Source organism: Monodelphis domestica, chromosome 5 (assembly GCF_027887165.1).
Source record: "Monodelphis domestica isolate mMonDom1 chromosome 5, mMonDom1.pri, whole genome shotgun sequence".
In the NCBI taxonomy this organism is placed as follows: domain Eukaryota; kingdom Metazoa; phylum Chordata; class Mammalia; order Didelphimorphia; family Didelphidae; genus Monodelphis; species Monodelphis domestica.
The window spans coordinates 89,795,241-89,810,646 of NC_077231.1; the positions used below are offsets into that span (position 1 = coordinate 89,795,241).

General features: G+C 35.3%; 1 protein-coding gene across 5 annotated transcripts in view; it reads left to right on the forward strand.

Moving 5' to 3' along the window:
- PARPBP (PARP1 binding protein) overlaps positions 1–15,406 on the forward strand; it is an 83,067-nt gene that overhangs the window by 29,117 nt on the left and 38,544 nt on the right. For all 5 annotated transcript variants that reach the window (XM_016425815.2, XM_007503326.3, XM_016425816.2 and 2 more), the window contains one exon: positions 11,146–11,253. In XM_016425815.2, coding sequence (XP_016281301.1) covers positions 11,146–11,253 — 108 coding nt within the window. The remainder of the gene's footprint in view (positions 1–11,145; positions 11,254–15,406) is intronic.

The following is a 15,406-nucleotide window of genomic DNA, read 5'->3' on the forward strand; positions in this document are numbered from 1 at the left end:
CATTTATTACTTTCCATAGCTGTCATCTTAGCCAATCGTTTTGATTTCTTTATCTGAAAACTGCCTATCCATGTCTCTTGCCCATTTATCAATTGGGGAATGGCTTGATTTTTTGTACAATTGATTTAGCTCTTTATAAATTTGAGTAATTAAACCTGTCAGAGGTTTTTATGAAGATTTTTTCCCAATTTGTTGTTTTCTTTCTGATTTTAGTTACATTGGTTTTGTTTGTACAAAAGCTTTTTAATTTGATGTAGTCGAAATTATTTATTTTACATTTTGTGATTCTTTCTATGTCTTGCTTGGTTTTAAAAGTCTTTCCCCTCCCAAAGGTCTGACATGTATACTATTCTGTGTTTACCCAATTTACTTATGGTTTCCTTCTTTATGTTTAAGTCATTCACCCATTTTGAATTTATCTTGGTGTAGGGTGTGAGGTGTTGATCAATTCCTAATCTCTCCCACACTGTCTTCCAATTTTCCCAGCAGTTTTTATCGAATGGTGGATTTTTGTCCCAAAAGCTGGGATCTTTGGGTTTATCGTATACTGTCTTGCTGAGCTCGCGTGCCCCCAGTCTATTCCACTGATCTTCCTTTCTGTTTCTTAGCCAGTACCAAATTGTTTTGATGACTGCTGCTTTGTAATATATTTTAAGGTCAGGGACTGCAAGGCCCCCCTCATTTGTGTTTTTTTTTTCATTATTTCCCTGGATATCCTTGATCTTTTGTTCTTCCAAATGAACTTTGTTATGGTTTTTTCTAAATCAGTAAAGACATTTTTTGGGAGTTCCATGGGTATGGAACTAAATAAATGAATAAGTTTGGGTAGGATGGTTATTTTTATTATATTGGCTCATCCTATCCATGAGCAGTTAATGTTTTTCCAATTGCTCAAGTCTAGTGTTAGTTGTGTGGCAAGTGTTTTGTAGTTATGTTCATATAGTTCCTGTGTTTGTCTCGGGAGATAGACTCCTAAGTATTTTATTTTGTCTAAGGTGATTTTGAATGGGATTTCTCTTTCTAGTTCTTGCTGCTGAGCTGTGTTGGAGATATATAGAAAAGCTGATGACTTATGTGGGTTTATTTTGTATCCTGCAACTTTGCTAAAGCTGTTGATTATTTCGATTAGCTTTTTGGTTGAATCTCTAGGATTCTTTAAGTAGACCATCATGTCATCTGCAAAAAGTGATAACTTGGTCTTCTCCTTGCCTATTTTGATGCCTTCAATTTCTTTTTCTTCTCTAATTGCTACTGCTAGTGTTTCTAATACAATGTCAAATAATAGAGGTGATAATGGGCATCCTTGTTTCACTCCTGATCTTATTGGGAATGCATCTAGTTTATCCCCATTGTAGATGATATTAGCTGATGGTTTTAGATATATACTGTTTACTATTTTTAGGAAAGGCCCTTCTATTTCTATGCTTTCTAGTGTTTTTAATAGGAATGGGTGTTGTATTTCATCAAAGGCTTTTTCTGCATCTATTGAGATAATCATGTGGTTCTTGTTGGTTTGCTTGTTGATGTGGTCAACTATGTGAATAGTTTTCCTAATATTGAACCAGCCCTGCATCCCTGGTATAAATCCTACTTGATCATGGTGGATGACCCTTCTGATCACTTGCTGGAGTCTTTTTGCTAGTATCCTATTTAAGATTTTTACATCTATATTCATTAGGGAGATTGGTCTATAGTTTTCTTTCTCTGTTTTTGGCCTGCCTGGCTTTGGAATCAGTACCATGTTTGTGTCATAAAAGGAGTTTGGTAGAACTCCCTCTTTGCTTATTATGTCAAATAGTTTGTATAGTATTGGGATTAACTGTTCTCTGAATGTTTGATGGAATTCACTGGTGAATCCGTCAGGCCCTGGGGATTTTTTCTTAGGAAGTTCTTTGATGGCCTGTTGGATTTCTTTTTCTGATATGGGATTATTTAAGAAATCTATTTCTTCTTCTGTTAGTCTAGGCAATTTATATTTTTGTAAAAATTCATCCATATCACTTAAATTAGTGTATTTATTGCCATATAATTGGGCAAAGTAATTTTTAATGATTGCCTTAATTTCCTCTTCATCAGAGGTGATGTCCCCCTTTTCATCTTTAATGCTGTTAATTTGCTTTTCTTCCTCCCTTTTTTTAATTAGATTGACCAGTACTTTGTCTATTTTGTTTGTTTTTTTCAAAGTACCAGCTTCTTGTCTTATTTATTAAATCAATAGTTCTATCACTTTCGATTTTATTAATTTCTCCCTTAATTTTTAGGATTTCTAGTTTGGTTTTCTGCTGGGGGGTTTTAATTTGGTCGCTTTCGAGTTTTTTTATTTGCATTTCCAATTGATTGATCTCTGCTCTCCCTAGTTTGTTAATATATGCACTCAGGGATATGAATTTACCTCTGATTACTGCTTTGGCTGCATCCCAAAAGGTTTGAAAGGATGTCTCGCCATTGTCATTTTCCTCGATGAAATTATTAATTGTTTCTATGATTTCTTCTCGAAACGATTTTGGAGTATCATATTGTTTAGTTTCCAATTAGTTTTTGATTTGGTTTTCCATGTACCATTACTGATCGTTATTTTTATTGCCTTGTGGTCTGAAAAGGCTGCATTTATTATTTCTACTTTTCTGCATTTGTGTGCTATGTTTCTGTGACCTAATGTATGGTCAATCTTTGTGAATGTGCCATGTGGTGCTGAGAAGAAGGTGTATTCCTTTTTATCCCTATTTATTTTTCTCCATATGTCTATTAATTCTAATTTTTCTAAGATTTCATTCACTTCTTTTACCTCTTTCTTATTTATTTTTTGATTTGATTTATCTAAATTTGATAATGGTTGGTTTAAGTCTCCCACTACTATGGTTTTACTGTCTATTTCTTACTTCAATTCTCCTAGTTTCTCCATTAGAAATTTGGGTGCTATATTATTTGATGCATACATGTTGATTAGTGATATTTCCTCATTATCTAAAGTCCCTTTTAACAAAACATAATTACCTTCCCTATCCCTTTTGACCAGGTCTGTTTTTGCTTTATCAGATATCATGATTGCCACTCCTGCCTTCTTTCTGTCAGTTGAGGCCCAGAAGGTCTTACTCCATCCTTTAATTCTGACCTTGTGAGTGTCTACCCGCCTCATGTGTGTTTCTTAGAGACAACATATGGTAGGGTTTTGGATTCTAATCCATTCTTCTATTTGTCTACGTTTTATGGGTGAGTTCATCCCATTCACGTTCAACGTTATGACTATCACTTTTGGACTCCCTGGCATTTTGATATCCTTCCCTAATTCTAACCTTTCTTCTTCATCTCTACCTTTTAGTCCAGTGATTTACTTTGAATCAGTCCCCCTTGTACTTCCCTTTCTACCCCCCTCCCTTTTTATTCCATCCCTTATTTTCCCCTGTAGTCTTTTTAAAATTTCCCCTCCACCCTCTCCCTCCCTTGTACTGCTTCCCTCCACACCAGTCTGTTTTTTACCCTTCTACTCCCCTATAGAGCGCAAATCTATTCTCTTCCCCAATGGATTGGATTGTTCTTCCCTCTTTGGGTCAGTTTCAAAGTACGTAAGAGTTGAGTATTTCCTATCTCCGACCTCTTTACCCTTCCAGTGTATCGATGTTCTCCCCCCTCCCGCCATGAGCTTCTTTGTGACATATAAATTTACCCTCATTTGTTTCTTTTCCCATTTCTTTTAGTCATAACCTCTTTTCTTTTTTAGCTTTAGTCATGTATATATATATATATATATACATACACATGTATATGTATTTATGCATGCATATATCTATATACCTATTTATGTCTTGTCCTTTCATCCTATACAGTTTGTCACTGTTCCCTCTGAGTGTAGTTCTTCTAGCTGCTTAGGTGATAGCAACAGTTTTTAAGAGTTGCCAATGACCTCTTTTCTTATAGGGATACATATAATTTTAACTTATTGAGTCTCTTAAAAATTTTTGTTGTTGTTGTTGTTGTTGTTTTCCCCCTCTGTTTTATTTACCTTTTGATGATTCTCTTGAGTTCTGTGGTTGGACTTCAAATTTTCTGTTCAGGTCTGGTCTTTTATTTATGAATGCTTGGAACTCTTCTGTTGTGTTAAATGACCCCTGTAAGAATATAGTCAGTTTTGATGGGTATTTTATTCTTGGCTGTAAGCCTAGTTCCCTTGCTTTCCGGAATATTGTATTCCATGCCTTTTGGTCCTTCAGTGTGGATGCAGACAGATCCTGTGTTATCCTCACTGTGTTTCCATGGTATCTGAATGGCTTCTTCTTGGCAGCTTGTAATACCTGTTCTTTCATCTGATTGTTTTTGAATTTGGCTATAACATTTCTTGGTGTTGTCAGTTGGGGATTAAATACAGGGGGTGATCTGTGGATTCTTTCAATCTCCACTTTCCCCTCTTGTTCTAGGATCTCGGGACAGTTTTCCTGATAATATCCTCTAGTATTATGTCCAGGCTTTTTCTTTTGTCGTGGTCTTCTGGTAGTCCAATTATTCTTAAATTGTCTCTTCTTGAACAATTTTCTAAATCATCTGTTTTGTGAATGAGATGCTTCACATTTTCCTCAATTTTTCCATTCTTTTTGTTTTGTTTTATAGTGTCCTGCTGCCTTGTGAGGTCACTTGATTCTAGTTGTTTTACTCTGGTTCTTAAAGATTGGATTTCATCTCTGGCTTTTTGGTCGTCTTTTTCCTTCTGGTCTGATTTTCTTTGAAGATTGTCTTTCATCCTCTTTATCTCTTCTTTCATCTCCTTTGCCTCATCTTTCATCTCCTTTGCCTCATTTTCCAGCTGGATGATTTTGGCTTTCAGGACACTATTTTCTTGTTTTAGTTCAAGTGCCTCTGTTTCCAGGTGACTTATCTTAATTTTTAAGTTCTTTTCCCAATTGTCTTCAGCCTCTCTTAGTTGTGTTTTGAGTTCTTCCACAGCCTGTATCCAATTCGCTGGGATTTCTGGTTTATCGTTTGCTGATCTCTCCCCCTCTGTTCCATTTGGTGAGTAGTAGCTGTCTATTGTAGTTTCTTTCTTCTGTTTCTGTTGTTTGTTCACATTCACCCCTTCTTTCCTCCCCGTATTTGTCTGTGCTCTTGTTCCTCTCATTTTTTTGTTTTTTGGGGACTTCTATGAGTCTCCCCTCTTGGAGCTTTAACAGAGGATCTCTTGGTGTAATCTCTGGGGGAGGGTTGTTGGGGGTTTGAGCTTTCCTGTCCTCTGGAGGCTTTTGATTGGCTTAAAGTCCAGCAGTCAATGAGGATGGATGGGGAGCCTGGGCTTCCCTGTGTTCTGGAGACTTTTGATGGGATTGAGTTCAGCTTAGTTGGGCTGGGTTTACTCTGAGTTTTAAACTTCCTGGACGGCTGGAGCAGATATGGAGGATCTCCAAAGCTCTGGCCAGGCTGCCAGGTCTATGCTCCTTCTAGGCTGCCATCTTGACTTTGCCTCTAGTTTTCTGTTTTTTCAGAAGACCCTGCTCTCTAAGGGGGGAGATGTGTGGCCTCTCTGGGCTCTGAGGGCTCCTGATGGGAGAAATTGGACCATCTTGAAGGAGTGGTTGAGTTAATGATTACCTTACACTGGTGGACAGTGTATGGGTTAATCATCATTCCCTTTCTAATCCTGCGTGAACCTGCAGAGCTGTCACTGGAATTTCTGCTTGATCAAAGAAAGGACTCCTGTGTTATGAGATTTCTTTGGGCCCTTTGTCTTGCCTCTAACAATCTTTCCTTAACTTTAATTTATTAGCTAGTTTAGGTTTCTATAGAAAGTTTAGGATTTTAATATCTGGTATGGGTTAGAAGTAAGTTAGTCCCTGATTCCCTTCCCTTCCTTTCTCCCTTTAGTTAAATAAACCTTTTATTCTATATATATAGCTAGTTTGAACCCTTCTTTTAACCCACCATATAACAGCCCCAAAGAATATTACATAAGACAATACAGGAAAAATCAGCTCAAGTTAGACTGACATATTTTACTTTAAAAAATTTTTTTTCCCCTAATTTTAAAATATTCTTTTCAGTTACATGTAGAAACATTTTTTGACAATTAATTTTTTTGACATTTTAGAATTCTGTTTTTCTCCTTTCCTACCCTCCCTCCTTCCCAAAGGCCATGAATATATCTGTATTCTCATATGAAGTTTATATCTGTATTCTCATGTAATACATATTTCCATATTGCTCATGTCATGATGGAAGACAAATTTCAAACATACAATTGAAATCTCATGAAGGAAATAAAGTGGAAGATAGTATGCCTTGATCTGCTCTAACTCCAACAGTTCCTTCTTTGGCTATAGATGGCATTTTCTACATGAGTTCCTTGTCATTATCTTGGGAGACTCCCTTTGCTGATAATGGTTTAGTCCATAGTTGATCATTGTATAATATTTTGGTTAGTGTACACATTATTATCTTGGTTCTGCTCACTTCATTTTGCTTCAGTTCATATAAGTCTCTCCAGGTTTTCCTGAACTTATCCTGTTTATCATTACTTATGATGCAATAGTATTCTATTAGTACCATATACCACAACTTGTTCATCCATTCCCCAAACCTCTGTTTCCAATTCTTTGCAACTACAAAAAAGAGCTGCTAAAATTATTTTCGTACAGATAGATCCTTTTCTCTTACCTCTGATCTCTTTGGAATAGACACCCAGTAGGGACACATACTTTTTAAGAGTAAATGAGTCTGGTACCAACATCAGTGTGCAGAGTGAAGCTGCTAGTTCTGATGAGATGACATTTCAAGAATGACTATTGTTTATTCTTTATCTTTGTGGTGAATCAGTTGAAGGCCAATAATATTTAAAAGCAAACTGACTAGACTATAGCAACATATCACAAAGATTATATATTGGGACCAGGATGGGTTTATAGCAAGAATGCAGAATAGGAATGTTCAATATTAGGAAAACTACAAACATAATTGACCATATAAATAACAAAAAGCAACAAAAATCATATAATAAGATACAACCATTCCTTTTAAAAACAGTAGAAAGCATGGTATTAAAAGGAATTTTCTTTAATAAAATAAATAGTATCTTTTTAAAACCAAGAACAAACATCTGTAAGGAAGATAAGCTAGAAGCCTTTCTTTAAGATGAAGGGTAAAGCAAGGATGTTCATTATCATCGGATATTACTATCCCATATAATGCTAGAAATAAGACAAGAAAAAAGAAATTAAGGGAACAAGAACAAAGAGGAGACAAAATTGTCACTTTTTTGGAGGTGATGTTTAGAAAATTTGGATGTATTTACTTGTTTGTCACTCTCTACTGTTGCTTCTGTAGTTTGCTCTTTTTCTCCATAGAAATTATCCAGGGTCAAGAGCTTTTTTTTGCTTATTTCTTTTGCTACTTGTGGATTGTGGTTCTTGCATGTTGGTGGACATTGCTTTCTTAGCTTCTGTTTCACGGGGCTTTGTCTTGGTAGTATCTTCCAGGCAATTTTTTGTGTAGTGTACTTTAGTGTTTTGCCCTGAGGCTATTTTTCCAGTCCCTGCTGCCTCTGTTGTGGCCAGCCTTGTTTCTGCTCAATCTCTGGGCTCTGCTGCCCAGGCTCCATGCTCTTTAGCCTCAAGTCCCAAGTCTCACTGCCAAGAGCTTGCACTGCTCTAGAATTTAAAGACAGTGTTTGGTCCTCACTCTGAATCTTGACATGGAAGGTGCTGTGGAGGATGGGTGATCAGCTCAAGCTTTGATAAGTGTAGTTTTCCCCCCCTTATAGCGTGGAAATCCCCCAAACACTGCCTACCTTTAAGGCAGTGTCCTGTGGGAGAGCCCCTTTACTCATCTGATTTTGACTTCTATCCTTTTGCTATGCTTTGTATTGATTGGTTGGAAGGAGATTTAGAAAGTTCCTGCTACTCTGGGGCCATTTTAGCTCTGCCCCCTGATAGTATACTTAGAATACCCTACAAAGACATCTAAAAAAACTAAAACAAGCAACAATTTCAGCAAAATTTAAAAACATAAAATCAACAAAAATCATGTACATTTATGTATATCACCAACAAAATCCAGTAAGAAGAAGTAGAAAGAGGAATTTCATTTTAAATGACTATAAAAATCATAAGATACTTGAGAGTCTACCTGTTAAGACATACACAGGAACTTTATAACAATTATTAAACTTTTTATACAAATAAAAACATATGTAAATAATTCAAAAAATATTAATTGCTTATGGGGTAGGCTAAGCCAATTTAATAAACATTATAGTACTACCCAAATTAATAGATGAGTTCAGTGCCATATCAAACTATTTAAGAATTAATTTACAGAACTAATAAAAATAATAAATTTCATCTGGAGGAACCAAAGGTCAAGAATATCAAGGGAATTAAGGGAGAAAAATAGGAAGAAAGGAGGATCCACCAAGATCAGATTTCAAACTATGCTCAAAGCCATAATAATAAAAATGATTTGGTATTAGATAAGAGAGAGCTTGATCAGTGGAACAGATTAAATGTACAGTATTCTAAAGCAAAAGAGCATAGTAGCATTGAGTTTGAAAAACTGAAAGACACCAGCTATTAGAGCAAAAACTCACTATCTGAAGAAAACTTTTGGGAAAATTGGAACTAGTCAGGCAGAAACATCTCACCATGTATCAAGATAAGTTCAAAGTGGGTACATAATTTAGACAAAAAGGCTAATAGTATAAACAAATTAGAAGAATGTGGAAGAATTTGCCTATTAGATCTATGGATAGGGGAATAGTTTATGACCAAAAAGAGTTCTAGAGGTTCATCAGAGGCAAAATAAGTAATTTTGCTTACATAAAATGGAAAAAAACTATTTGCACAAATAGAACCAATGTTAATTAAATTAGAAGAGAAGCAGGAAATTTAGGGGGAAATTCTTTCTAGCAAGTTTCTTGATAAAAGCCATATTTCTAAGAGATAGAACTGTCTGACATCCATCTCTCTGACATCTTTCCCACAATTTGAATGCAATCCTTCACTAATAAATTCAACCAAATTTATAAAAATAAGATCTCTTCCTCAGTTGGTTGGAATAAATAATAGGCAGTTTTAAAAAATGATATAAATCATTAATTAATAGAAAAATGCAAGTTAAAACAATGTTGAAGTATCACCTTACATGGATCATATTAGCTAAGATGCCAGAAAAGGAAAACAAGAAATGCTGGAGGGGCTGTGGGAAAATAGGCACACAAATACTCTGCCAGTAGAACTGTTAATAGGTCAGTCCATTCTGGAAAACAATTTAAAACTCTGCTCCCAAAGTTATTAAACCTCAATGAGATAAAAGGAAAAGGAAAAGAACTGATATATACAAAAATATTTAGCACAGCTCTCTTTGTGGTGGCAAAGAATTGGAAATTGATGGAGTGCCTATCAGTGGAGATGGCTGAACAAGTTCTGGCATATAAATGTGATGGAATGCTACCATGCAGTAAGATATGATGAAAAGAAAGATTTCATAGAAGCCTGGAAAGATTTGTTTGACCTGATGCAAAGTGAAGTGAGTAGAACAAAGAGATCAGTTTAGACAATAATAGCAATATTGCAAAGGCAAACAACTTTAAAAAGACTTAAGAATGCTCATCAACACAATTCCAGAGGATTTATGATACTACCAACCTCCAGATGGAGAGATGATAGTTTCATTGCACAGACTGAGGTAGATGTTTTTGTTTTGATTTTGTACATAGCAAATACAGGAATTTGTTTTGCTTAAATTCATACAAACATATCTACATATACACATATATGTATATGTTTGTAATGGCTTTTATTTTTCTTGCTTTTCTCAGTGGGAGTGGGGGACGTGAGAGGGAAAGAATTTGGAGTTGAAAATAAAATTGAACTTAGAAAAAATAAAAAAATAAACTGACATGGATTGTGTCAATTTAGTTTTATTCTGGGATTATTCATTAAATATGACTTGACTTGACTTTTCTATCCTGGATCCCTCTCACCTGAGGAAACAGTTCTACTCTATCTTTGTGTCCTAGAGAAGAATTAGGGAAAGTTAAGTACTGGGAAAAGAAGTACTAAATAGGACAATTTTTTTAGCTGCTGCTGGGTTAAAACTTCATAGTTTAGCTATTTTTTTTATCTGAAGTTACATGACTTCCAGGAATATTAACTATAATTCAATTTAAATAGGCATAAAATGCACTCCAGAATGAAAATTTCCCTACAGTTTTTGGTTATATTTATAATTTCTTTTTTCTATATTCATCTAAATTATACATAATTAACAGTTGTATTTTGGTTTGGCTTGTTTGCAGCTAATTAGGCCCCAGATTGTAATTTATATAAGGAATAGTACAAGTGTATACTTGGACATGAAAGTAAATTTAGGGTTGTGACTGAATATAAATTTAATTGTTCACCAGGGAAAATCCCAAATAAAATACTCAAGTTAGTTGGAAATTTTATGGTAGTTTAATTAATGTAGAGGGAAGGAATTAAGAAGAGAGAGGGAAAAGGGTATAGTATTTCTCTGACCTAGCCTCTGCCAGGGGGAGTTTAAAGACCTCAGCCACAAGGTCTTCTCAGAAGATTAGAGGCTTCCTAAGAGGATAGTATTTTGGAAGGTAAAGGGGAAAAAAAAAGGAATCAGCCTAAACTCTGAGAGAACACTCACAACCAAACCCAGACAATAGCTGCAATTACTCCAAGATGCCAAAACGTTCAGCACGCTGCCACCAGAGCCATCTCTCTGCGAAAAGAAGCCAAGAGAGGAAATGATGTGAAATATATATAGACTGTTTTTTACATCACTTCCTGCATCTCACATGTACCAATGGTAGCTTAACCTTGACTTAGGATAGCCCTGGGGTCTGTCAGTTGTTTTTGATTTATCATTTGCTAGCACATGTCTGTCATAGGCCATTCTTGTCAATACTGATGTAGACATTCCTGTTTTGTTAGACTAAGCAGGGTGAAATAAATCTAAAATTCACAGGCAAGTCACTCAGTTATCCTAAGCCTTAGGCTTCCTCCTTTGTAATAATAGAGAGATGAAATAAGTTTTTGGGAATGCCATGGTTCTGTGAGCAGAGATACCATGGGAAAAACTTCTGATAGATCTTTGTCCTTACTTAAAACCTTTCAGTCCCTTGAATATATTTATTATATTTTGTGTGTTTATGTGCAGGTACAACTATTGGATTTCTTATCCGGCAGATCATGTGTATCTGATGAAGATATGAATCTTTCTGGATCATCTTCTCCAATCAGTAAATGTCACTTAAATAATAAAAAGGTACTGAGAAACTTGGATTAATAAGATGTGATATTTGAAATACCTGTATTTAAGAATGTTAGATTTGGAGTCAGACAGATAGGCCTGGGTTCATATCCTGCCTGTCTTACTAATTAGCTTTAGGACCTTGGACAAGACATTTACTCTCTCTAAGATTCAGCTTTCCCTTTAGGGGGTTGAATTTCATGACCTCCAAGTACCTTTTTTTGCAAATGTTGATGGTGGAGAGAATGACCAGGATCCTCATGGTCTCTGTCTGTAATAAGTGGATGGTGAGAAAGAAGGATCTGAGGTGAGGTGACTGGAGGGTACTCTTACCAGCAAGGATGGTGTTGAGACTCCAAGGTGCAGTTACTTAGTTGAAGCATCCAGATATTTTCCATTTACAAACACCATCCCATAGACTCCTCTTAGGAAAAATTTTTCTCCTTAAACTTTTATTTTTTCATTCTTAAGAAACACCAAATAAAATGAGCATTTCCATATACAAAACAGAACAGAAGAGGGCATGAGACTTAGATAAACTTTTCCTAGGTAAATTCATGTGACAATGGACAGATAAAAAATTTGATGTCTTTTTTTTATTGAAGGTGGTTTTGATGTAAGATAAATGATGAGACAAAGATCTGAGCTCCAGTAATATTGCTTACCATATAAATAATGTCTGGATACTTATATAAATCTATGGTCTTATTGATTATAGGTATTCCCTTCAGTGATAATGACTCCCTGTCCAGACTGTCTTATCTTGCTTAACTTTTGTCTTCCCATAAATCCTCCCCAGGGGGTCTCTCCAAAGTACTGAGAGCCTTCCTTTAGATCTCTTGACACTAAGAATCACTGGACTTTTCTTTATATGTCCAATTCATCTTCTTGTTTAGGCATCCATCTCTCTGAAATCCTTCCCATCATTTGAGTGCAGCACTTTACTAACAGATGTTGCAGCCTACTTGCACCCATCATGTGTATCCTCTTTGCTTTCTGGATGATCTTCTTTAATGCTTTAGGGATGGTGGTTTTTCAGTGGTCGCCAGTGACAAAGCATCACCAGAAGGATATTAATGGTGAAAATATTGGCTTTTATTTCAAGTAGAAATATGCATTCATTGAAACCACTATCCAGTTTCCCAAAGGCCATCTAGCCCACTCTCTCCTGTTCAATTTTGGCCTTAGCTCATTGTCCATGAGCAGTGTTTGTCAAAGATATTTATACTGATGGACCAGCATGATCTTGACAAGAGTCAATTTTCATTCATTTCTTCTTTTTTTTTTAAATGAGTCAACTTAGGTAACAAATAGATAAATCATAGAAAATGCAGTGAAATTTTTTTTTCCCCTCCCCTGTTCAGTTCATTCCCCCCCCCCCCCCCCCCCGGTAACTCTAGCAAATAATGTTAAAGGCCTCATGAAGGCCTGGGTCTCCTTTGGAGCTTCATACTATTTTAAGGAATATTCCTATCTTTTTTCAGAATATTGATAGTTCTTTAGTATTAATCCATTCTTTTTATATTTTAGTTATTTATATTTTTTCTAAGATGATCTGATTTACTAATTAGTCATTATTTTGAATCTTTATTATGTTTTTAACCTGAAGTTAGAGTAAAGCAGATATTTTCTTTATTAGTAGGTATGCTTTTTTCCATTTATTTTCTAAAAAGAAAATTGAAAACTTATAGTTTCATGTCACAAAATGTTCATAGAAAGCCTTAGAAGTACACTTAATGTCTGATATAGCCTTTTAGTTAATTTTGACAATAGACACCTAAGAGATTTACTATTTTCAGGTTAGTATTACCAGATGGAATGGCTGTGTGTGTGTGTGTGTGTGTATCTTTGTGCTGTGCATATGTGCTTGTACACATGCATTTGTGTATTTTAGTTAGGTTACATTAATGGGATGGAAATCCTGAAGCAACAAATAGAGAACTGGAAAAAAGACCCACAATCTTATCTTCTCCCCATCATTTTGCTAGCTCTGTTCTATTTTTCTCCCTTATGTATTATTTGCAAATTGGCACAAAGATTAGTTTTATTCTATAAGAATTAAGTGGGGAGTAAAGGAATGAACAAAGAAAAAAACCTGAGTACAAGTGTTCAATATCAAAATAAAATGTGGAAATGTTTTTTGAGACCAATGGAATCAGTCCATTTCATGAAAACATATAGAGATATTTTATTTTTGGTATCTTCAGAAAAGCTCCAATCTTGTGGATTTTTCCAATATATGCCATTTCTTCTGGTTCAAAGAGCTCTTCTTCTGTGGAATGCTTTTTGAGAGTGCCTCTTCATCCCACTTGAGAATACAACAGCAAGGGAACCATAACTGCCATGTTATCTGACCATAATGAGAGGGAGAGTGATCCAACTGTAGACAGAAGTCAAAATGACTCTAACTGTAAAGAATCCAAGATATTTTTCCTTCAAGTTTGCCCAGGCCCACAAGTCAGGAAAAAAACGTGCCAACCCTAGCAAGCAAGTTGTAAATGTGGGAATTAAAGTCCCAGTCTCATACCCAGCAAAGAACTGGTACATCTGAAATGATTAATCCTTATTTTGGTGGAGGAAAAAATAGTATAGGTAACAAAATGGAAACCAGATTATATTAAATATAGGAAAAAATAGAGTAAAGTTACTGAAAACCAAGAGCTTTCACTCGCCTTGCTGAGTTAGATTTTTCATCAAATTGAATACTTCTTCCAGATTTCAGAGGGTTGCAAATAGGACTCAAATGACTTAATAGATAAGAGATACATAGACGGAATTAAAAAGTTTATTTAACATTTAACCTTTTACATTATAATTCTTTACAAGTGTTACCTATTATTTAAAAATTATTTTAAGATTAGAGTGTAAAAATAGATCAGTATCTTGCCTCCTGTAATATCTCCAAACCAAAATTGGTGTCTTCAAGTATATTACTCTTAAGTAACATGGGCTATTCAACCTTCCAGTTTCTAAATGTGGCTGTAAAGTTGTATAATTATTAGAAAGCCCATTCAGGAATTGCATTTCTTTTTTTGTTTGCTGGGGAGAAGGGTGGGTTGGGGAAGAGAATTAGCATTTGTTTGACAACTGTGTGTTAAGTGGGTTATAAATATTACCTCATTGGATTAGTAGATCAATAAGATTACATGTTGGCTTAAAAAAAATACCAAAAAAACCCAATTTGGGACAGGTAAGAGGTATAGTGGATAGAACTTTAGCCCTGGAGTCATGAGGACTTATCTTCAAATCTGGTCTCAGATACTTCCTAGCTGTGTGATCCTGGGTAAGTCACTTAACCTTGCCTTTCCATTGTTACTAAGGCAGAAAGTAATGATTTTTTTAAAAAAATAAAATTTCAGATGGAAGACAAAAAGCAAAAAATTAAGAATCCAAACCAAATACTAGAAAAGTTATAACCAAACAACCAATCTACCACTTAATAAGCACTTAATAAATGCCTTTTATTTGTCTGTCACTGTACCAGGTATGGACACAAAGATAAAAATAAACTAAGGCCTGTCCTTAAGAAACTTACATTCTGTAGGAAGAGACTCATGAAATACTTATACATATAAATTCATACAAAATAAACGATAAATAATTTAGGAGGGAAATACAGCATTTCAGGGGATCAAGTAAGGCCTCGTGTAGGAGGTTTATTGTATAGAGGAATGACATTGTCAGATCTGTACCTAAGAAAAATCATTTTGGCATTTTTATATGGAGAATGGATTTGAGAGGGTAGAGATTTGGAACTTGAGGTGGGGGGAGAATAATTAGAAAGCTATCTTAATAATCTAGCCAAGAGGTAATAAGTTTTTCAACAAGGGTTGTGGTCTTATGATTGGAGAGAAGGTGATGGATATGAGAGATGTTGTATTGATAGGATTTACTTTGGTCTGTCAACTGAGTGCTACCTGATGAGATGAATGAGCATGAAGAGTTGAGGAAGTTACAATATAATGAAAAGGATGGCAATGCTCTCAGGATTAAGATAGTTAAAAAGTAGTGTGAGTTTAGGGGAAAAGAGAATGAATTCTGTTTTGGAGATGTTGAATTTGAGATGCCTATGGGAAATTTAGTTTGAAATGTCTAATAGACAATTAGTAATTCAGGATTGGAACTCAAGAGAGAGACTAGGGCTGTGTATACATACATACATACATAT